Here is a 23238-nt window from a genome sequence, read left to right as displayed (position 1 = left end):
GTCTTCTTTTAATAATCCGCAAAGAAATTAAAGTGAGTTCTTTAACATTTCATATTTTGCTGTCTTCTGAGACACGGTACAATGTGAATGTAGGTCTATGCGTGAACTTACAAATACAGTGTGTAGGGCTTATATGCTAGACTTTGGCGTCGTTCAAATCAAGCAAAGGTTGTCCACCCAGTTCTCGGAGTCGAAATATAAGTTTCAAAAGGGTACGACATCCTTAATGGCCGACATTTCCCGTGTTATATATCCTTCCATGAACGTTTTCCCGTTGACATTTTGTAAGAGAGACAGTGATAAGAGATTGCAGTGAGTACTGCTAGCTAGAAACCAAACCTTCAGATTTTTTGAGATTGAACGAAACCGCTGTAAGGACCAGATAGCCTTATTACAAAATCTGCTCAAAAGTTCTAATTGGAGGGAATTCTGTCTATAATCCAAAGCTACGACAGAAAGGGTTTGAATTAATATTTGATTTACTTACCGAGGAGGGGTATCTATCATGGGATAAGTTAGCCAACAAAAACCTCCAAGGGAACGAAGTTCTCCTTCTTTATGGAGCAATCACATGTCTCAGAATTAAGAGGCCAAAACCATTGCTGGTTGAGCCGGTGTTTAAAGATGAATACGAATATGTGTTTTTTAATTGTAACTTTCGACCCTCCCACAAAGTTACAAGGGAGAGCATCAGAAACGCCATTGACAGTAAAGAGGACTTAAGTCCAATTAATGAACGCTATTATGAAAGAGAATATGACTTTACTGGACCATGGCCTCCTACATATAGCCTACCATTTAAGGTAGCCATAGACACAAAAACACGTGAATTCCAGTTCAAACTTCTTCATCATATTCTTTACACAAACTACGATCTATCTAGAAGAGGCATGGACCAATCACCGCTCTGTTTATTCTGCCAAACCAGCAACGAGACACTAGATCATCTTTTCTACACCTGTAAATTCACCGAGACCTTCTGGAACGAGTTTCACACATTTTTCGAGGAATCTCTCAGTTTGTTCACGAGACATAACTTTAATGAAGTGCTCTTTGGTGTTGACGGTTGCTCTGATATTCATAATCACTTGCTACTGTTAGCCAAAAGACACATCTATGCCATGAAAATGAAACAGAGTAAACCACACTTTGCAGCTTTTATGTTGCAAGTGAAATTCAACTACCATCTAGAGTACGAAATAGCTCTGGAAAAAGACAAACTAGAGAGACATTGCAGCAAATGGATTTCAATTTTTTTCAATTTTACACAAAATTGTAGATAACTAAGCACTGTAGTTCATTTTAATTTAAGTTACTGTCACTAAAGAAAATGTTACCAATAAAACAACTTAAATACCAAAAAAAAATCTGCTCAAAAGTTAAAGGTCAAGTTACACATGGATATAGAAATAATCACAAATGAATAAAAATTAATGTAAAATAAAATAAAATATAAACAACGCCATACAAACACACGTAGGTCTATATATGATCACAATTATAAGGTGTTATGCGACGTCAGTTCCTGAAATCATCCTTCTGCAATCGCAGTCATGGCTGACGTCATGATGTAGGCGCGGAAAAATGAAATATTCTGGGGACAAATATAGGTCTGCACAAAATGTTAAATAATTTTCGGATAAGGAAAAAAATTACCCTTTTATTTCAAGTGCCGGTAATGCTATCTTTTGATGATTTTTCACCATTTTTGTTTTTAATGTCAACTATAATTTCTTGTTCTACTCCCCCAAAGCATCAAGTAGAGATACACAATATTCAGCTTGTCAACTCCCCCTGTAAATGTGTAAACTGCATTGTTATTGTTGACAAGTGAATTCTGGTCCAGACTAGAATTCAAATGTAAACATTAAGTGCATTTGACTCACACACATACGCTATGTTGACAAGCTAAATAATAGTTGTTTAACCATTATTTTTGGAGTAGAGTAAGAACTTGAAATTGACATATAGAATTAAAATAATAAAAAAATCATCAAAAGTTAGCATTACTGGGCCTTTAAAAAAAGGCGGAAAATATGCAACCTCTATTTTAAAACCATACTTTGGAATTAACACCACGTTACCGTTATGTTAAGTTCAGGTATGTTTTTCGCGTGGATTTCAAAACGTTCGTCAGCCATTTTACATAATATCGCTGTGTCATTTAGTCGGATGAACACAGTGCCAGCAAACTACATTGACCTTTGTGACTCCGCTTTCTCACATTCCTGGCTGCTGGGAGTGCGGGATCGAGAGTGTGGGATAAATCGATCCCACACTCTCAGAAACCGTCCCACACTCTGCAGTAAATATTACACGACCTCTGATTGGATGATAATCAGTCTGTTTGTTCCACGCGCAAAATGTTATCCAATGGCACGACGAGTAATACACGGACTAGAACTACAAAGTAAGCAGGTCAAAGTACAGCTGCAGACGACAGAGTTGTCACGATTTTTGATAATATTGTACGTGTCCAATATGAATTTAACGCATTTTGTGGTCATGTGAGAAAAAGAATCTCACACACCAAGGACCTGGGATCAGATTTCTCACACTCGTTGGGGATATTTTGTCTCACACTCGCCTGCGGCTCGTGTGAGATAAAATATCCCCAACTCGTGTGAGAAATCTGATCCCAGGTCCTTGGGGGTGTGAGATTCTATTGTCACGATTACATTACTGTACAGCAGTGACTGTCTTTGGCCAGCAAAAGTCATCACGTGATGCTCACCGTCACGTGCGGTTCATTAAAGATACTTGGACACAGTCTCCTCCTTAACAGGTGTGAAGACCATTAACATACACCAGACAATCAATTCTCTACTGAAAAGAAACTATCAGATATAACAAACAAAACGGAAGCTCGGTGTTTGTTAGGTTCCTTGACGCAGAAAAAGCGTTCGATAGAATCATGTTTCTCAACGTCTATTAAAGAATCGACCACTAGACCCTTCTGAAGAAACTGATTGACAGATCAGTACCTCAGGTACCTGCTTATACTGTCCGCCTTTTGAAAAACTGGTTCGCCTCTCAACAATTCTGTGTTCGTTGGTCAAATTCCCTCTCAATTTCATTTAATATTGCGAATGGAATACGCCAAGGAGGGATCCTTCACCCTCTCCTTTTAATTTTTATGTTGACGCACTGAATGTAAGGCTTTCTGATGCTGAAGTGGGTTGCGAAGTGGGTGGGATCATGATGAACAAACAATCTTTCCTTCGTTGATGACATGTGTATCGCAGCGCCGTCAATTAAAATGTCATCGTCGTAAGTCACCCGCCTCTTTACGGCAACTGCTCAGCGCTACCAATTAAGAGGGTTGATTTTTTGATTTTTTACTTGATTTTTGCGTAGGTCAGCAGAGCGGAAATTAAGCTCTGGCTCGCGAGAATATTAAAGGTGTCCGCAGACTCATTGAGATTTGTGAAAACTACGCTTCTGACCACAGTATCAAGTATAATTCACGAAAATCTAAGTGTATCCATTTTAAAAAGTCGACCAAGCTCTCGACTGTTCCATCGGTCAAGCTGTGTGATGTTTCTCCTAAATTTGTTCCAAAGTTTGTTTTACCTTGGCCATTCATTCACATGTGAATTACGTGAGGACGAAGACATCCTACGGCAATGTAGAGCTCTGTGTGGCAGGGCTAATATACTTCTCAGAAAGTTTTACTCCTGTTCTATTGATCGTATTTTTAATGTGTTTTGTAATAACATATACGGTCCGATTTTAATGTCAGCGCTATTTGTAGCATCATTGTGTGTCACAACAATGCATTTGGTAGACTGGTTTGCTATCCAAGATACACTTGTGCCTCTAAGGTGTTCGTTCACCATTGAGTAAACTGTTTCTCAGTTTTAAGGATCGAGAAGAACAGCGTACAACTTTAGTGCTCGTTTGCGAAGAAGTAGTAATGATTAATCGAGTTGTTGAGTGACATGCGCTTTAACGGACTTCAAGCCCACTGGGCAAATATTTTACATTAATTGTGTTTTATTTTACTGTTTTATGTCTTGTTATGAATGTTATATCTAATTTTTTACTCTTCTCTTTCTTTATGGAAGTTTTTAAAGTCTGAAATAAAGTTATTGGAAAGAGAACTTCGAAAACAGGATTTTCGTTTCTTGCAACAGCTGTGGTACGTTTAAAAGTAGCGGTGCTGTTATTGGCCACCTACCGTCAGTCCGCAATCGCTTGAAACCACAGTCACCTGTGTTCTAAAAATTCGCTCTGCGCCTATGCGCCCACAGACGTGTGTACATACATGCCTGTGCGAATTTTAAGAACACCAGGTGACTGTGCTTGAAACTTTTAAATTAGGGTATGCTGACTTAGCCACGTCTGTGGGTATATAAATGTCAAAACAGAAGAAATTGAAGAAATAAACTTAAGCAGACTGTTGCGTTGGTGGTAGGCTGTTGCATGGGTGTGGGATGAACTCAATGGCCACAAAACTAATGTTAAGCTCTTGATAGGAATGTAGTTGCCGCCTCTCACTTAGAGGAGCTGTGCTTTTCACCTCACATTTGTGTCGACTTAGTCAAATTCTCTTCTGTAAGACGGGCTTCAGTATCCGGCGATTTAAAACATTCATCGACGGTACAAATCGGTTACACGGCAGTACAACAATTCGGAATAGCGTTTGCCTGTTTTTGTTTGTGTTAATTTATCGGGATGCACGAGTTGTGCCCTGTGCGAGTCGACGCGGTTTGATTTGCTTCCCAGACAGCTAAGCATGCTTCTGGCCGAATGACCCTTGTCAAGCCACAGGCGACCCATTAAGTATTACTGAGTTTTCCACAGTTTTCTCTATCATTTTCTCTTCTTTCTTCATGCTCTGAATGATCGGAGTAAATAAAATAAACGGTTATATAACCTAACCTAGCCTTTGTGACTCTTTATTTATTTTACACTCCATTACAAGGACGTATATCTCTCATACACACATGTTGTAATTAATTAGTCAATACAACTAATTACGCTAATCCGTGGACTTATCAGGAATTTTACGGTTAGTCAACATCGCGAAAGATAGGAATGGTTACTAAAACGGCATCACTATCTTTCCGATGTTGACTAACCTCTGATAAGTCCACGGATTAGCATAATTAGTTGTGTTGACTAATTAATTACAGCATGTGTGTATGAGAGATATACGTCCTTGTAATGGAGTGTAAAATAAATAAAGAGTCACAGAGGCTAGGTTAGGTTATATAACCATTTATTTTATTTATTCCGATCATTCAGAGCATGAAGAAAGAAGAGAAAATGATAGAGAAAACTGTGAAAAACTCAGTAATACTTAATGGGTCGCCTGTGGTCAAGCCCCGCATTCACCGTCCGGCTCGATTACATGCGCATTATACATGTATATGCGTGGTGGTGTATCAGCCAGACCGCCGCTTCATTTCGTGTAACGAATGGAAGAAATTTAAACCAATGTATCAAAAATTTGGATTCACTTCTCTGTGTCCCAGTTTGTCTATCTGTGTCTGTCGCTTCATTTCGTATAAACTAATGGAAGAAATTTAAACCAATGTATCAAAAATTTGGATTCACTTCTCTGTGTCCCAGTTGATCTGTGTCTGTCGGTGAGTCTGCGTATATATAAAATTTGTATCAATATATAGCTTGCATTACTCATTAAACCGGAATGCACGAAAAGATTTATTATACAGTGCAAGAAAATACATATACTGTATGACATGAGTATATTTTGCATAATATAACATACATCAGATACATTGCATAATATATTGCATAATATGTTGCATAATATCAGTAATAACTGAATGCCATATATCGCATGCTGAAAAAAAAGGTTATTTCTTTCATTTGAATTAACAGGGTAAAAAAAATAGTTGGGAAGCAAGGTCAAGTCGGGTTTCTAACCTAACGACAGTCTAGAAAGTCTAGAAAGACACGTCACGTCCCTCTGTAAATGTATGTGGTGACCACTATGGCCTTGACTGGATTGTCTTGTTCTCATGCTGTGATCATATCGAGTTTCCGATTTGGCTTGGCTGTGCGTCGAGCTGAGGAGATCACGCGGGAGAAATCTCGCAGTTTCCTGGCGTTACATTTATTTTAGGAGTAAGGTTACAAAGGAGATAATCAACACGCAGCTCAATGACTGGCCGAGACGCGTTCCACTGCTTATGGTTTCTGTGAAAAAAATGACAGAATATTACAAATTGGCATTGATGTGTAACTGACTGAATTGATAAACGGATAAATTTAGGCTATCTTTGTAAAGGGGTTACACACGTTAAGGTGTGTTACGCCACAACATTTACTGAAATTAATTTAATCTTTTATCTCTTTTAGATTACTTGTCAAGGATTGCATACGGCAGTCAATATATGAACAAGAGGGAGCACTAAAGCAGTGCAAAAACGCGAAACTTTATTTCTTATTCTAGCGCACCCATTCAACCAAAAAGAACGCGACAGAGTCCACACCCCCTCCCCTTTAGAACGAGGAAATCCTTTTGTCTTATTCATTTTAGTTTTAATGTAACTTTCCACAGTTGGACAAAGAAGGAAAAAAATGAAACTCAATGTTCCCGCATCATCTTTAAAAATAAAAGGGTTGGAAAGGAGGGTTTTTGGGAGGCCAAGTATACGGCGACCAAGGTTTATGACATCAAACAAACTTTCAATCACAGTTATCAACAAACTTTTGAAAAGTGCTAATGCTCGGAAAACTTGCGAATACTTACTTCTCGTCGGTTGGGCTTGGTTCTGTTGAACGGTTGTGGGCCTCTGAACGTCGGTAGCCATGTTGTCCTTGGAGGTCATTGCCACGTTAGTGCCACGATCGGTTCCCGACTCTGGCTGGCTGCTCGAAGTTGTGCTCTCTGATGGCTCGGTCAGCTCAGCCGACTTCACATCCATCCAGTATTCACTGAAACTCCTCGCAAGAGTTGCACTGATCGACAAGACAAATTAAATATTTGATTCGTGTGAGTAAACGAGGTGACTAAAAAACCTAGTTTCAGTTGACGATATGTAACTATGTGATTGAACGATTAACACTACTTGTGACAGACCGTAGTACAATGATTTTACCAAGAATGTGAGGAACTTCAAAGACGATATGACACCATCGCACGGTGGATAATCTGCTATCGATGAATTCGTTTGACATTACAACTCAAAAAAATCACACACTACAAAACACTGAGCACACACACACACAATATATATATATATATATATATATATATATATATATATATATATATATATATATATATATATATATATATATATATATATATATAGATATATACATATATATGAATATATACATATAGATATATACATATTTATATAGTGTTTCTGTGTCTGTCTGTCTGTGTCTGTCTGTGTGCGGCGCGCGTAGGGCGTCGTGCTATATGCTTTTATAACATTTTAAACCTGTCTTCACTGACACCTCTCTAATCAGGACACCTCTCTAATCAGGACACCTCTCTATTAAGGACAGATTTATCAAATAACCAAAAGTTACAATTTGCATAGAATTTTACCTTTCTATGAAGGACACTTTTTGCATTCCTGAAGGTGTCCTTAATAGACAGGTTTCACTGTACATTAGTTTTGTCGAAGTTGTCTTTGTTTTGGATTTTTATTCTTATACAGTCATTGCATTGCTTTTGGAACTTTTTGAACTAAGCGAAATTCCATCCATTGTGAAACGGTATTGTATGTTCTCTCTCTCTCTCTCTCTCTCTCTTCTCTCTCTCTCTCTCTCTCTCTCTCTCTCTCTCTCTCTCTCTCTCTCTCTCTCTCTCTGCCAAATTTACAGAATAAACAGAATTACAAAGCTCGCTTCAATATTGATACTCACACAAATTCAATATTGCCGACACCAGTCTGCGGGGCAGTCCAGGTGAATGTAGATCCGGAACTTTTTTGATTGGTGTTGGAGTGTGTGACGCTGTCGCTGTTGGAGCTACATGTCTTCAGCTTGGTATTGGATGGGCGGTTAGAAAAGACTCCGATAGGCGTTGTCTGACCTGGTTGGCGAGCTTGCAGTAACATTCCTCTGAAAGAGCTCCCTGTTATTGTTACTGTAGATAAAGAAATTAGGATGCATTCTGCGTATAATATATATCAGTTACGGTACAACGTTCTGTAATATACGTATTTATTTGTGAACATATATCTTACATATTTGGGTTATATATGCATGCATACACTCATACACACATACACATACAGTATACATGCAGGCATGCATACATATATACAAACGTGCGTGCGTACATACATACATACATACATACATACATACATACATACATACATACATACATACATACATACATACATACATACATACATACATACATACATACATACATACATACATACATACATACATACATACATACATACATACATACATACATACATACATACATACATACATACATACATACAATGATTGCTTGTAAACTTGTCACGTATGAGGGAGTCTCTCACTACCTAGTACACACATCAAAGGTAAACATTTCCTTTCTTTTATCATCATGTTGATGTAAATTTCTGGGTCGATTGAAAATTGAACTGAGATACTTATCATATAGATTGACCATGAGATGTTCGTAGGCTCAGAGCGCTTATGGGCAAGCCTGTTAAAAAGTACAGTATTTTGCATTTTGGTGCCTCATATAAAGCGCCACAAACGGCTGCTCAATGTATATGCACTCAGTGCAATAGTGAACAAGAAACAGCAGGAAATCATGTATTGTAGTTTCATTCTTCAACGTCTAACTGTAATGTTGAATAGGAAAAGATTCTCAAGACACATAGACATCAGGGTTAGTAGATTTCGACAACGGGTGGGTGTTGCATTCAGAACTATCGCTATCTTTGACATACATATTATATCTGTTCCAACACACTGAGGTGACATGTGTATGGTACTACGTTTTTTGAATGGTATTTGAAATGAAACACTTCCCGAAATAAGAAAAAATTATTAAGAATTAAAAATGTAAAAATTGTGTTGGTATGCATTTGAAGGGACTCCGTCGAAAATGTTGTGATTATTTTTTTGCAGGGTCTTTGTTATTTGAGTTAAAGGACTAGTTCATTTAGGCTTAAGAACTTTGTTTGTGTCATTGAAAACTAATCGATGATGATCATGTGCTTCAAATAATTATTATTTATCTTTCTGTTTATAAGCAATCGATCGCGATCATGAAAATGAAGTGAAAACATAATCAAGTGGTTCCTAAGAGTGATAGCCTATGACGTTGCCAATTATTTGAAGAGGGGCAGGACGTATGGGAACAATCGTTCACTTTTCAAGCCATGTGCGTTGGTGTACTACCTCTATGATATGACTGACTGTGCCAGTACCCTGGCAAAGAATTGGCTATGTGTGCCGGCCCAGAATCAACGGAAACATCGACGGGTTTCATAAGACCGGCTTGATTCACGTGACGCTATCTGGCCACTACTCTCATCGAAATATCTGCCGGTCTGAAGAGCCACTAATAACCTGGAAACCCCTTTCAAACAAAATGGAAGGGACTTGCAGGATACAAAAGGTGCGGCAGACGTCGGCGTTCTTCACGTGAGAAAACGGTACACCAAAAGTTACACAGAAACTACGGCGAGATTCTGGACAACAAAACAGTGACATAGTCAATAAAAATTATTTTCCTTCGGCTGCCGTAGCGGACAGTTGTAAGCTTATGCATGAAGTTTATCTGCGTGTCCGTTGCCGGCGTTATGTCCTCAAAGACCTGACACATCGGGAACGCACAAAACAATGCAGGGACGTGAATGTATTAATTTTGAACTGATTTGTCGGCTAACTTGACGTTGACGACACAGTGGTCCAGCTACGCCAAAAGGTGGAGAGCCCATACAGCAGTGTGTTCTTAGTCAAGGACCTTTTGAGTTCACCTTTACGATCACTGGTTTTAACTGATAGAATGTTGGTGTGCTCTTACTCACCTGTGATGGTTTGCCCTGGACTATACGTTGTTGACGACGCTGTCACCGTGAAAGGGTTTGTACTGCTGCTTTGTGGCGACACTCCTGTGTGACCGGGCCTCATCGACGTGCAAGCTGTATTTGGGGCGCCTGAGCCGTACCCGGCGACTTGGTATATATGCCAAGTCAAAATTAATAGATAAGCAAAAAAGTGTTGGCACGGAATCATTTCGATGTCAACTTGTGCGTTCCTCTCGAATACGGGAGCCAAATAGATAGTGTTTACATAAAACCCAGGTATGACCCACGAAGATGCCAACGCCCGTTCTGTAAAAACACTCTCGATCAGTTACATAAGAGGTGTTATGTACCTTGCTCTGTCGCGCATGTGTTGTGTCTGAGCAGAATACCGGTTTCCCCTGTGTTACACACGAAGGACAAAGAACAAACGGTAACAATGCCGAATCATCAACGCGGAGAGAGGCGCACCGTCACCGACCGATTGTTCAATGCTTGTTTAAATAGTGCATCTGCAGAAATTTGGGCGTTTTCTATATTTTGACTGGTCGACGCCTGCAAATTCCTCCTAGACGGCTGTTTTCACAAACTTAATATGACCCCAGAATTGCAGCCCTTTCCAGATCATCATAACTCAACGTTTGGGACGTCCGCATTTGCGCAAGTGAGGAGGTCTCATACTGGTGCCTATTGATTTCCACTTGATTTGTCTACAGCTGCAGGGACGTGTTTCGGCCTCAAATCCTTGTTTTATTTGACATATCAAATGTTGGGTTCTTCTGTCTAAAAATATGTCGAATCTATCCTAAACACTACAGTTATTTAGTGATAGAACAAAATCATGAGGTTGCTGTCGCTGAAAAAACGAATAGGACCTGGCGTCAAGTTAAAATGACGTAAGAATTGGACGGTTGAAGGGAAGATATCATCTTGATTTGCAAAAGTGCATCTGACAAGTGATCCCCAAAGTCCATGCAAGTGACTCTTGAAACTGGGAAACCCGAGAGCGGTGGGTAAAGCCATACAGAATCTGAAAACAAACCCCTGGGACAGCCATGGAAATGATGGTAAATATACAACATCAAGAATAAGAAAGATCCAATTATTTTGGTAAAGCAATACTTTCGATAGGGCTATGGACGTCAGTGAATAGAGTTGCGCTTAATGAAAATGAGGTCCGGAGAAAAAGACTCTGAATGTAGTGATTTCTAAAAATACTCGATGTCATGCATATCATTTGTAAAGGAGACGTATGGTAACGCTATTTTCAAATACATTTGCATCCTGCACTGAGTCCGAAACTGGGCATTCATCTTAACATTATATTTTTCAATTATTTTTATTTCATTCATAAAATGCAATTTCTTGTTCCATTCTGCAAACCATGACGAAATGACCAATGAAACCACAGTCTCTCTACAAATCGAAAGGACTGCGGTTTAACTTACCAACATATATGTCATGTCCGTTCTTATCGTTGACAAACAGAATATCTGAATAGAATTCACATGCCAGAAATATAACACCGCATATTGTACACGATTCCTTGGGGTCGCCAGGCATTTGTCTTTTAATATTCGCTAAGGGGGAGAAGAAAAAATAATGTGCTTGTTTTCTCAAATAGCCTGAGAAATTTTGAAAAAAACATTTAAAAACATCGTGGCCGCTCTCCCTTTAAAAACCACGATTGAAGTTTGAGGCAATAGGGAGACATATCACCATGATCACATGTGGTCAACTACATCAGATGAGGTCGATCGACGCTGTGACTGCACTACAACGGTATCAGGCGATATATAATGGCGTGATCACATGCCTTTCCCGCCATGACATGCTGGTTATCAGTCACACTGACAGTAATTTGTCATAAAACTAGGTGAAAGTTTCAGTGGACGTGATACTGCGTCCTGCCCTAATTTTTCTAAAAACAACAATTAAACCGCATGTCTGGTTACCCGATAGCCTTCAACATAATTGGATATGGTTACAATATATCGGTGACACCAATTATTGCGCATTTATTTGTTATATTATTTTACTGCTATACACAACCCAAAGGATGTTGTGTAAAGGCTTATTCCAACAGTTTTCATCACGTACACAGACACGTCATACCACTGTAGTGAAGTCATACAGATGACGTCAATACTATCGGTGTTCAACCATAGACCCTCGAGGGTCTACGGTTCCACGAAGACACCGTGACGAAAACCAGCGATACTAGAATGGAGCAGCTTATAACGAAGCCGCTGTTCAGGTTTGTTGCAAGACGAAAAGAATTAGGGAGCCTTCAGTAATTACAGATGGGGTGGGCCGGGGGGAGAGGGTAACCTTTTAGAGAACTGTCCAAGGGGGAGGGTAAGTTTTATAAACCTATCTTGGGGAGGACCACTTTAAAAGGGACATTATCGCTATCTTTTGACCCTTTTTTCACCAATATTGTTGCAAACGAGCAGTTGCTGATGTTGTTGGAACCTAAAACCCCTGACCCGAGGTTTTACTATACAGCGTAGGCAAGATAGGATGGAAGTTGTCTATGGTCGACCACTTTTTAGACATCTTTCAATAGGTCCATGTGATATTTTCTCAAAAGGAAATCACCGACGAGATGCATTGATTCTTTTGAATACATAATTATCGACAAGCTTCACAAGCAAAAAAGATGCGGTGGTATCCCACATGTATATGAAACACCGTGATCATTTAAAACTGTGAAAGACAAGAGACAAACACATATGGGACAGGTGGCAAAGTGTATATCACTTATCAAACGTCTATAAATGCACAGATATTGCTAGTTGTATTGACTACCATGTATATTGAATAACCGGAGGGACTGTGATAGAATCAACATTTCAGTGAAATTCCAAATTCCGATTTCTTGCACACATATCCACTTGTAACCACCCTAGTCTAATCAAGTACACTAATATCAATAATCACGAGTACATAAATACACAGATTTACCTAGTTTTGTATTGGAACAAAATTATTCTTGGTTTCCTCATAGATCGCCATGTATAGTGTTACGGTGAAATTCCAAAATCCAATTTCTTACACACATCCACTTGTAACCACCCTAGTCTAATCAAGTACATTGACATCAATAATCAAGAGAACATAGATAAACAGATTTACATAGTTTTGTATCGGAAAAAATATTCATAGTTTCCTCATAGATCACCATGTATAGTGAATAAAAATTTCGAAGAAATTCCAAAAATCCGATTTCTTGTACACACATGCACGTTTTACTTTCTAATCTAAGCAAAGTACATTTACATATATATCAAACATATAAAATTAATGTACACGTATAGCTTGTTTTGCGCGGAAAATTTTCATTAGTTTGCCTGATACACTCCCATATATTATGATTTTACATTTTTGGGTGAAGTTCAATATCAGCCACATCTGGCCTTCTTTTAGTTGCGCATAATATGATGACCCTCCCGCTAATGTATGATCCTTCAAAAATACTTGCATGATAAATTGCGACCCTCTCTCCGAAAACGCCAGCCCTCCCCCTGTGATTTCTGTCGCTGGCTTACATAACAATTAAAACCAGTAGTTATGTAAGTTGGCTGATACTGGTTCAGTTATTCCTGGGGAGAATACTACAGTGATTGGCGAGGGTCAAGTTTTAGAATGTTGGACGAGGGGAGGGTAGACAATAGGTTGGGAAGGGTCACATTTTATAGTACAGGTGCGCACGGACTTCTCCCGACCCACCCCCTGTAATTACTGAAGGCTCCCTTAAAAGTTTGGCAAGTTTGGTATGGCAAGGCGGTTTTGTTGCTTTTGCAAAATTTGTCATGTCATGCAACGTGAACAAAGTTGAGTACTAGGAAAGAGTGTTCATCGTCTGGCTACTTCGAAATGAGAATTATGTAAGATCTTGGATGGCGGAAAAATGTGATCTCGTCATAGCCTCCCTCCAAGGTTTACTTGGTCATTTCTGACAAATTACACTGGAGTAGGATATGTAACAAACTACTTCACGTGAGAAGGGTGGCTTGAAGTATTGTAAGGGTTCAGAGACATGTGTTTCTTAGCAACATGTCACGTCAAGTACATGCTGCAAGATCATACAGCCCACAGGGGAAGATTTCAACGACATAACATGTCAGTGACTGGCATAAATTCGGCCATCTGTGTCTATAGTAATTGATGAACGATGTTCATTAGTGGCCACGCAAAAACAGGGGTCTGCAGAAAGTTAATAGGGTACCACTGACATTCTGTCGGTAAACACTGCTGGCACTTCCTTACGTTGAATAGTCTTTATTCAGTATTTCAAGGACATCGACCGAATATACTGACAATACTCATGTATAATTCATGAAGACAGGAAGCATAAGCTTACTTTTAGGCAAAACTATTTAATTTCATTATCCTTCCTCAATGCTATAAGACAGGAAGTAAAAGATACTTGTTCATACAAGTTCATCAATGTCATTTGAAGACATCAAGAGTACAAATTTTCTTTCGGGAGGAGAGAAATAAAAAGATGGTAACTACCCACTTCCTACAGTATCATTAAAAGGTCAATTCAATCCATTTCTTCCACAAAATAAATTCTGCAAATTGTATCTACGTGTAGTTATCCATCAGTTTCTATTCACGATGGTTATACAACTTCCCCTGATCCAGTTGAAATTATATGTTAATTGAATCCAGATAATTCAGTACTCTTTGCTGATACTGTCATTGCGTTGGCTTACAGCGCCCTCTGTAAGTACTGACCATCAAGAAACGTTCTCTTGATGGAGAAAGTTTCGATGTTGTGTCGTACAATGTAGTGCAGTGAAGTGGTCAGTTGCCACAAAACTCTACCACAACATTTAATAGAGCTTTAAGAATAAGTACTTTTTCTCATATTTTGTTTGCTTAGTATTTGGCGCTTTGGTGTCACGAATACCAACTCTGAAGAGTTGGGGTATTCTAATGTCAATGTTTAGAGCGTGTACAATATTTGTCTAGTAAAATGTGTTCTGGTCTTTCTGCAAATACTTTGAATGTCGCTTTTCTCGGAAAAAGAGGGAGGTACCATGTTTATTTTTACACAGCAAAGAAATGTTTACATCAAATACTAGATCAAATCCCCTAGGTTGCCAAAGAGGCATACCAAAGAAAAGACTTTTTTAAATGTAGCCACTGTCATATCCACAAATCAGGTATTAGGGTAAGTAGAATGCACAACGTTAAGAATCAACTTCTCTTTCGTAATTTACAAAATGTACGACAGCAACAACACGTAACTATTGAAAAACTCTTTATGAAGTCTTGTGTTTAAAATTGTACAAATTAACTGTAATTTAATCGGTTCAGACAACTTCTGCAACAGATAAACTTTCATGTCACACAGAAATCTACTCGCACCATAAAAATAACTACAGCTGTTAGAATCCAAGCTTATATGAGGATGTCGGGAAATCTGTCAGCATCATGGTTATGTAAAAGTTTTAGGATTTACAGTATTCGGTGAGAATCAGTTTGTTACATGGATACTCAGCTAAAATGTTTTAAACACAGCAATGAACACATCTTTAAACCCTAGACATTTATGGTCACATTTATAACCATCTTTCCCCCCACTGTATAGTACAATGACTGACAACAGCCAGAAGGGAATCTCACTGTAGGTAAAATCACTCGTCGACAGCAAATCCAGCGTTGTTAAAAATGTCATGAGGAGTGCTGGGCCTTTATTTAGATAAAGTAAACTTTGTGAACATCATAGCATAAGTCCGAACACAGTGATTAGATAAAGCAAAGCCTTTATAACGTTAGTTTAGTAATTATCTCTTCCAGAGCGCTGATCGTTTGAATACAATTTCAAATGGAGTGAGGTGTAGGCGAATATAAATCATACCTCTGAAAAGTACTATGTTTTCAAAATAGCTCTAACAATTACAACGTTTGTAAATGACCTCCTTCCGTTGAGGGCGGATGGGTTGCAGGTCTTTTTGCATTCTGTTGATGGAATGCTCTGCACACTCAATTATACCGTGAGAAGAGCTACTGTCATTACGGCGGCCATGACACCTGTCAGTGTCTGCTTTAGTCGTTTCCCGTCACCCACTGCGCCTGTTGAACGAAAAAGCAGTAATTTTGTACTTGCAGTGAAATAAAAAAGAATATAGTATGCACATTTTCATGATTTAGCGTCTTTTTGTGTCTAATAGAACGTGGCGCGGCATGGGGTCCAGCTTTTCCAGGCATCGCAATCAGAAATAAACTATGAAAAACCTACCGTGCCAACCAAGTGGATTAGGTTGACCACGGGCATGTGAATATGGTTAAATGCCGCTAGTCAGCCTCTTGGACGTCGGTTTGAGAAATTGCACAATTTTGGTTTTTTTCCTGTTTTTGTTGCTTTGTTTTGTTTTTTTGTTTGTTTGTTTGTTTTAGTGCATCGTACATGTCATAATACGTCAAGCACCCTTATGGTAGCAGTGCTCTAAGATTAGTTCTTATGACACAATATTACGGGCCAACAAGTGATTAAATGATGGTGTCACCGTTGCCCATACTTGCTACATCAAACTTATACCGGAACACAGTCCCTCCACAACTAGAGGGGCCGTGACCTAAACTTGCCTTAGGGATCAAATGCATTGCGAAAGGTTCGACAGCTTTGCGTGTTTAAATCACATGAAGAATTATCCCACTACATTAAATATAGCGAACTATATATGTCAATTCTCAGTGAATTTGACGTACTTACCTCTCAACACGATTGGAACTAATTTGGGACAATTGGATCTTCAAATTTTTCAAATTTCTCAAAAGTGTTTAGTGCCCTATAGCTGATAGTTACAATATTACAAAGTAGTCATAAAAACGAGGGTATAACTTAAAAAGAAAAGCAGGTGAGCTTACATTTGCAGATTAAACCGACATTAATTCACCATCCAAGTATCCCAAATTAGTTCCAATCATGTTTCTCGTTTGCTGTTTATTTTTCAAAGTCACCTTTCCATTACAAAGGGAATTCTACCGTAAATTCTGGGCTATTTGTTTCTTTATGTCGTAACTGTGACTTGCCGCTGAAGTGAAATCCTTCAGATACAAAACACCCAATACATAAAATATAACGTGTGAATTTTGAAGTATCGTAATGGGTTTAGGGAAGTCAATGTTACTCTTTATTACATGCCTCATATATCGAACGTCGCATGCTCCACAGGATTAAATTGTAACTTGTTGATGACGTAGCCGGCGGCATAGTCATCATTTGACTGAAAGCGACACGGAACTATTTTCAACTTGATTTGAAAATGATCAAATTACATGTTTTACATAGGAAATACTGTTAAAGTTGTGTATAAAAATCGATAAATCGAATAACAGTGATGAAAATAAATCAATGCGCAGTTCGATTATAAAGGTTAACGGATTTCGTCTTTCATTGAAATAGAGCATTTCGACAGTTAAATTGTATAAGCTCATTGTGAAGCCAAAAGTTCGGAGTGAAAACTATTAATAGACTGAACAGAGGCGTGTAATAAAACACTGCAGCCAAAACAAGGGACTATGTACCCTCGAGGCAGGAGACAATATGCCCTCCTGACGTTGGGAAAATGGTCACCTACCCTATGATACATAGTCCCCTGCTTGAGCTAAAATATATATTGTACTTCCCCACCTACCTGGCGTCGTGTTACTGTCGACAGGTCGGGGTGGCACGTCGCTAGAGGGCGCAGGAGTGGTCAACTCTGTAGCCTCTGTCAAAACACTGGATTTTATGTTCACCCAATACAAGTCATGGTTCTTTGCTACCGTGGCTCTGAAACATGAAGTGATCAAACTATATAAATATTATATGACAAAATCATATAACCAATGCTTGCACATCAGTAGCGAATGGTTTACCTTTTCTGCAGACACAGCCATCGACTGTTCGGTCAGATATTCACAAAGGGCAAGTCTGCACCATTAGAACGGTCCTCGTTACTTTCGTCAAGGAAGGAGCACACTGACTGTTTTTGTGTGCCATGTTGTGACTACTTCAGTGTGCTTTTTCACTTCATCCAAAACTCAATTCTCGTGAACCCAAGCACTGCATCTGTTCAATATACGCAAGGTATTAAATTATTTTAAGAATAATAACAAGTGTAAAACCTGCGTAAATGTTGCTATTATATCACTGCTTCCTAGACGTACCCATAATCAGCAAACAAAGGCCAGAGCTTTAAAGAGTATAACCGATACATTCAGTTAACTTGGCAATCTTTTGCGAAGTGGCAAGGACCAATATCGGCCGTGTGTTGACCGTATGAATATCATGTTTTTCTGTATACTAATATGTGGGTAAAGAAATGAATTTTGTAAGGCTGCGTTCAAATAAATGGTGAGGGGGAGCTGGAGGAGTCATGATTGAAATCTTTTTTTTCAGATCCCCCCTCAATACCCTCAAAATTTTTCAAGTCCCCCCCCCTCCCCAAAAAAACATATCATATAGCCGCAGATTTATTAGGAATGGTCGCAAAGTAAAACTAATAATTTATTGCGCAGTTCTGGTCACAGATGTTCAACACTACCTCTTATCAGCAGTTCTTAAATGGCACCAGCTGAAGAGCACACAAAATGACGATCATGAGAGTGTATGCAAATTGTGAATTCCTGGCTACATTTTACCAAATTGTGAAAAACTGAGCTTAGAGTCTTTACTGTTCAAAGTTTTACTTTTGTGTTAGTGTGCGATGAGATGTGTAAATTTCATTCACTGCAGGAACTTGAATGGTTTGACAAATTGATTTTAAGTGATTTCCGAGAAAAACCCTGACTTATCATCGTATATTTGTAGAAAATCAAGCATAGTGATCTTTTTTCTCTAATATTTGATTGTTCTCATATTCCAGAATCGCTGGTAATTGTTAAGTAGTCCTCCATGTCTTGCTCTCTGGCCTGTTGTTGTTTACAAGTACATGTATGTTTCAGTGTCAATTGAGTGTTCATATGACCCAAACTCTTCTTCAACTACATCAGAGTCGGAGCTATCACTGTCACTGCCGGTAGGCAGTAGCTGTATTAACTTTGTATTTTGACAATATTTTTGTTCAGTTTTACAACTGCGTTCTTGTTCTACTACCTACAGCATGTTGAGCTGTCCAATATTCAGCTTGCCAACACAGCCTGTATACGTGTACCATGCATTTGTATCATTGACAAACAGCTTTTAGTCTGTACTCTAATTCAATTATCACCAATATTTAGATATACAGGCTTTGTGTGACAAACTGAATATTGTGTGTTTCAGCATGCTGCAGAGGGACACCAAGAAACTGTATTTGATACATTGCATAGAAATATTGAAAAAAAAATTATCAACAGTTGCAGCTTCTGCCCCGTTACAAGGCCAACTTGTTCTTTTGACGAAAATTTAATGACATTCATAAATTTTTAGATTTTTTCGAGATTAAAGTCATGAAATGCTACAAAACGGTTCTAGATTTTGTTTAATTATTACTAACATTAGAACCATTGGGTGACATCAAAATGTTGAGAATCAAAATATTTTCAGGGCCCCCTTCTATAGGCAGAGCAAAACTTTCAAGTCCCTCCTCGACTACCCCCAAAATTTTCAAACCCTCCCCTGAATTCCTCCAGCCCCCTCACTATTTTTTGGTGAACGCATCTCAAGATATGGCCTACTTGAAAAAATGGGGAGGGAAAGTTAAGCTTTCATTTATCGATACACTTGCCCCAAGCCTGTAGGCTTACTAATATCGATATATTCACAAAGTAAAGTGAAGAAAGAAATTACAGCAGACTGTCGTGCTGATGTTGGGTTGATCGTAAACCCGGAGACACTGCTGCTAGCGCCCTAGCTATGTTATAGACGGATGACAAGCGGATATCTAGTTAATGTTACCATACCATACAAGAGACTATAGCTTATTCCTAGGTATATTTTGTTTACTATCGCCAGTAGTCTGTACACAATAAGCTATCTTTTTCAGGAACATCTTCCTTGCTGACAATATTCTAAAAAATATCGCAGTGGGCTACTTTTTTGACAATCAGCAGGTCCTAAATGACTTTGAACCTCCAGAACTGGTTTTTGCCGGTAGCAGAGAGTAGTACATGGAAAAGCAGTAAGCGTTGCAAGAAAAGAGCAATTTGTTATTGAAAAAATGTACAGGTGGCATATGAGAAAAAAAATGAATGAATTTAGCAACGAAAACAGGATGTAAGGTCATGTAGGTGGTATGAAAACTGGTAATTCCGTTCACAATGTGTTACTCACACGAATTCGATGTCGCCTACGCCGTTACTCGGGGCGTTCCAAATAAACGCGGTTCCTGCAGGCTTAGTGTTAGTATTCGAGTGTGTTACACTGTCGTCAGTAGAGCTACACGTCTTCAGCTTTGTATTTCCAGGGACACTGGAGAAAGATCCGATAGGTGTTGTTTGACCTGGTCGGCGCGCTTGAAGTAAAAGTCCGGAGAAGGGACTTCCAGATATTGTCACTGTGGGGAATGGAAAATATAATTTCAATTTACATGTCGAAAAAATTGTATGACACAGTTATCGTACAGAAAACTGCTAGAATAACTAAGCAGGTATGCTAATTGCTTTAAAATGGTAATCATGACAGTCATAACCATTATTATTGTTGTTGTTGTTGTTTGTTGTTGTTGTTGTTGTTGTTAATATTGTAATTATTGTTGTTTTTGATGTCGTCTTCGTTGTTGTTTGATGTTGTTACATTTTTGCCAGCTCATTTCGCAATAAATGAAAAATTTATTAACCTCACCTATTCTGACGATCTATGAACATTGGAAAAAGTTGAATGTCCATCAGCAGTAACTTTCTTTATACTTTTGTTTTTAGCCTATACAGACAGCCTTTAAGTGTTGACTGTTTGACATGGCGATGCCGTTATTTACAACTTAATTACAGGTTTTAGACGAAAGGTCACAGGTTGCCTTTGACAATGGAACAAAGGCGCATTTTTACCAGACTATTCCATTGCCGGCTGTTTAAAGGTAACAGGGTCAATCCAGATTTTATACACGACAAGAAAGGAATTTCTCATTGAAAACTGAATTTCCAGAGATAAAGTACTCATAGATCTAGTCAAAACGACATAAACATTTTTCTAAAGCGCGTCGAACTTTCGATACGGCTGTTGCGTGACGTCATCATGATAACCGACATTGTACACAGATCAAGAGGCTTTGATACAACTGACCTAGATTAGAAAAGCACTAACGAGTACTGTTACTTGTGTCCGAAAGTGTTTCTGTTCAGGCGTGTTCTGCCTCGTAGACTTTGCCCATTCAAACATCGACTTCAAACGTCGTCCAAATCATGATTAACAGAAGACAATGGGTGTTCTCAAAGGAGCAGGTTTTTATCAGCTTTATTTAAAAGCCAAGGAACTAACTTGATAACAATGTCAAGGGAATACAAAGGACTGACACCATTAACTCAATGTCAACAAGAACTAATGCGAGAACCAGGGATTGAGAACTGCCCTTTAAAGAGCAACAGTCTATGGATGTGTATCTGTGCGTTATAAAGACAGACAGACAGACAGACAGACAGAAGACAGACAGACAGACAGAGAGCACAACTCACCTGATACAGTTCCCCCGGGAGTATAGGAATCTGACGATGCGGACAGAGTGTAAATGTTTGAGCTTCCGTCTTGTGGTGATAAGGCTACGCCCGTCTGTCCGTTAACGTGGCCTGGTGTCATTGTCGTACAAGCAGAATCCGGGGCGCCGGAGCCGTAACCAGTGACCGAGACCTGCAGTAAACTAAAAATTAGAATTCCCAAAAGGGCCGAAATATACCGGCGTGGATGCATTTTGTGCCAAGAAGTCGATCAAACGGCCTCAAGAAAGTGCCGGGCGTTAACTTTCCAGCTATATTCTACTGCCGTAAACAACTGTTCACCTACAAAGGTCAACACACAGTCCGTGGGTGGAGGAACTGTTGTAGACTTGGTTCAAGTCTGTGATTTGTGAATGTTTGTGTGGGGTGAACGCGGTGTTCTGTTTTCATGTGAAACGAGTGGGGTGAACGCTATACAGGCGAGTTTCTCCCGTGAATCCGGCAGAAACTAACTCACTACTGCGCAGACTCAAAGGTAACGCGTTCAATTAATCGCAAGGAAACCTGGCCTTGGCTGCCAAATTCCAAATAGGTTTGTATGAAATAGGAGATACACAAGACTTGAACCAAGTCTAGAACTGTTGTTAAGAACTGTAATATACGCGCTTTCTGTATATGCACGCAACTAGCCTATTGTTGAAGCATTTCACTGCTATTGAATGGCCTGTGAAACTTTCACTTTCAACAAAAATATTCTTTGATACTGCTAGGTAATATGATTACGACTGGATTAGAATATTCTAAAAATACCCTTTTACAGTAATGAAGTACGCCTAAAGACAATTCTGCCGTAGAGTATGTTCATGTAGATGGCATTTCTACAGATTGTATCTGTCATGTGTCATATTCTATGACAAACATAGTTTGGAGCACAGTATTGAAACAATAAGCGGAAATTGACACTCATCAAGGAGACAGCCATAGCAACTGTTGTAAACATACAACATCAATAAAGATCAACTTATTTGCATAAAGCAATATACAATACTTGCCTTCGATGGCGCCATTGATGTTTTAGTAAGTTAAAGGTTGAAATTTACTCAATAAAGAAAAGAACACAAATTATTCCCGAAAATCCTTGATGCGACGTCATTTGCAGAAACTGTGAACGGCACGTCATTTCCTCAAACTAATGCATCCTGCACCGAGACCGAAAAGCTGTAAATTTTGATGTGTTCAACTCTTTTTTGTTCCGTTTTACGAAACACGTCTTTGTTTCACCCACAAATCATGTATTGACACTCCTTATGTACCAAGTGGGTCTCTTTTCACAGACAGTGATTTAACAATAGTCAACGTAGACTGTATTTCTGCAGTGTTATTCTAGTCGAGGCTAGAGTTCATTTGTGAGAATATAAAATTGCACATTGTACATGACCCCAGGAAGTTTCAAGACCGAGATTTTTCTATTTCAATATTCCTACTATAGTATGGAGAGGGAAGAAAATGTTACTTGTGTCCGAGACTAATTTTTTTAAAGCTTCATAAATCATTATATATGATTGTTTCCATTTACAAGGTACGTGACAACGGGGGAGAGACTGTATACTTGGACGATTGCATCCGATGATGTCGATCGACACTGTGACCCAACGACAACGGTATGAGACGACATGCATACATTGGCGGGAAT

General features: G+C 38.9%; 2 protein-coding genes across 3 annotated transcripts; both read right to left on the bottom strand.

Annotated features, from left to right (window-relative positions):
- Window positions 1–5653: 5653 nt before the first annotated feature.
- LOC139131341 (putative defense protein 3) lies at window positions 5654–10488 on the bottom strand. Its single transcript, XM_070697357.1, has 4 exons — window positions 9978–10488; window positions 7855–8077; window positions 6725–6933; window positions 5654–6168 (listed from the first exon to the last, which is right to left on the bottom strand). Exons 1-4 carry the CDS (start codon window positions 10183–10185, stop codon window positions 6086–6088), a joined length of 723 nt encoding a protein of 240 aa, XP_070553458.1. The 5' UTR covers window positions 10186–10488; the 3' UTR covers window positions 5654–6085.
- A 5155-nt stretch (window positions 10489–15643) lies between these two features.
- LOC139131340 (putative defense protein 3) lies at window positions 15644–22736 on the bottom strand. 2 transcript variants are annotated; one of them, XM_070697355.1, is made up of 5 exons: window positions 22598–22736; window positions 21567–21738; window positions 20230–20452; window positions 17630–17766; window positions 15644–16064 (listed from the first exon to the last, which is right to left on the bottom strand). In XM_070697355.1, exons 1-5 carry the CDS (start codon window positions 22610–22612, stop codon window positions 15979–15981), a joined length of 633 nt encoding a protein of 210 aa, XP_070553456.1. In that variant the 5' UTR covers window positions 22613–22736; the 3' UTR covers window positions 15644–15978. The 2 variants fall into 2 exon arrangements, with proteins under 2 accessions (XP_070553456.1, XP_070553457.1); XM_070697356.1 differs by lacking the exon at window positions 22598–22736 and having other exon boundaries at window positions 21567–22130.
- Window positions 22737–23238: the final 502 nt, after the last annotated feature.

This window comes from Ptychodera flava, chromosome 4 (genome assembly GCF_041260155.1).
Source record: "Ptychodera flava strain L36383 chromosome 4, AS_Pfla_20210202, whole genome shotgun sequence".
In the NCBI taxonomy this organism is placed as follows: Eukaryota; Metazoa; Hemichordata; class Enteropneusta; family Ptychoderidae; genus Ptychodera; species Ptychodera flava.
Note: the sequence above shows the minus strand (reverse complement) of the source record. Positions and strands in the feature narration are given on the sequence as shown.

Coding starts and splice junctions, on each gene's coding strand:
- LOC139131341 (XM_070697357.1), bottom strand. CDS start 10,185: ATGATTCCGTGCCAACACTTTTTTGCTTATCTATTAATTTTGACTTGG. Junction 8,078..9,977: donor TCCAGGGCAAACCATCACAG/GTGAGTAAGAGC, acceptor CTTTATCTACAG/TAACAATAACAGGGAGCTCT. Junction 6,934..7,854: donor GTCGGCAATATTGAATTTGT/GTGAGTATCAAT, acceptor CTTGTCGATCAG/TGCAACTCTTGCGAGGAGTT.
- LOC139131340 (XM_070697356.1), bottom strand. CDS start 21,798: ATGCATCCACGCCGGTATATTTCGGCCCTTTTGGGAATTCTAATTTTT. Junction 20,453..21,566: donor TCCCGGGGGAACTGTATCAG/GTGAGTTGTGCT, acceptor CATTCCCCACAG/TGACAATATCTGGAAGTCCC. Junction 16,065..17,629: donor CGACAGTAACACGACGCCAG/GTAGGTGGGGAA, acceptor TTCGTTCAACAG/GCGCAGTGGGTGACGGGAAA.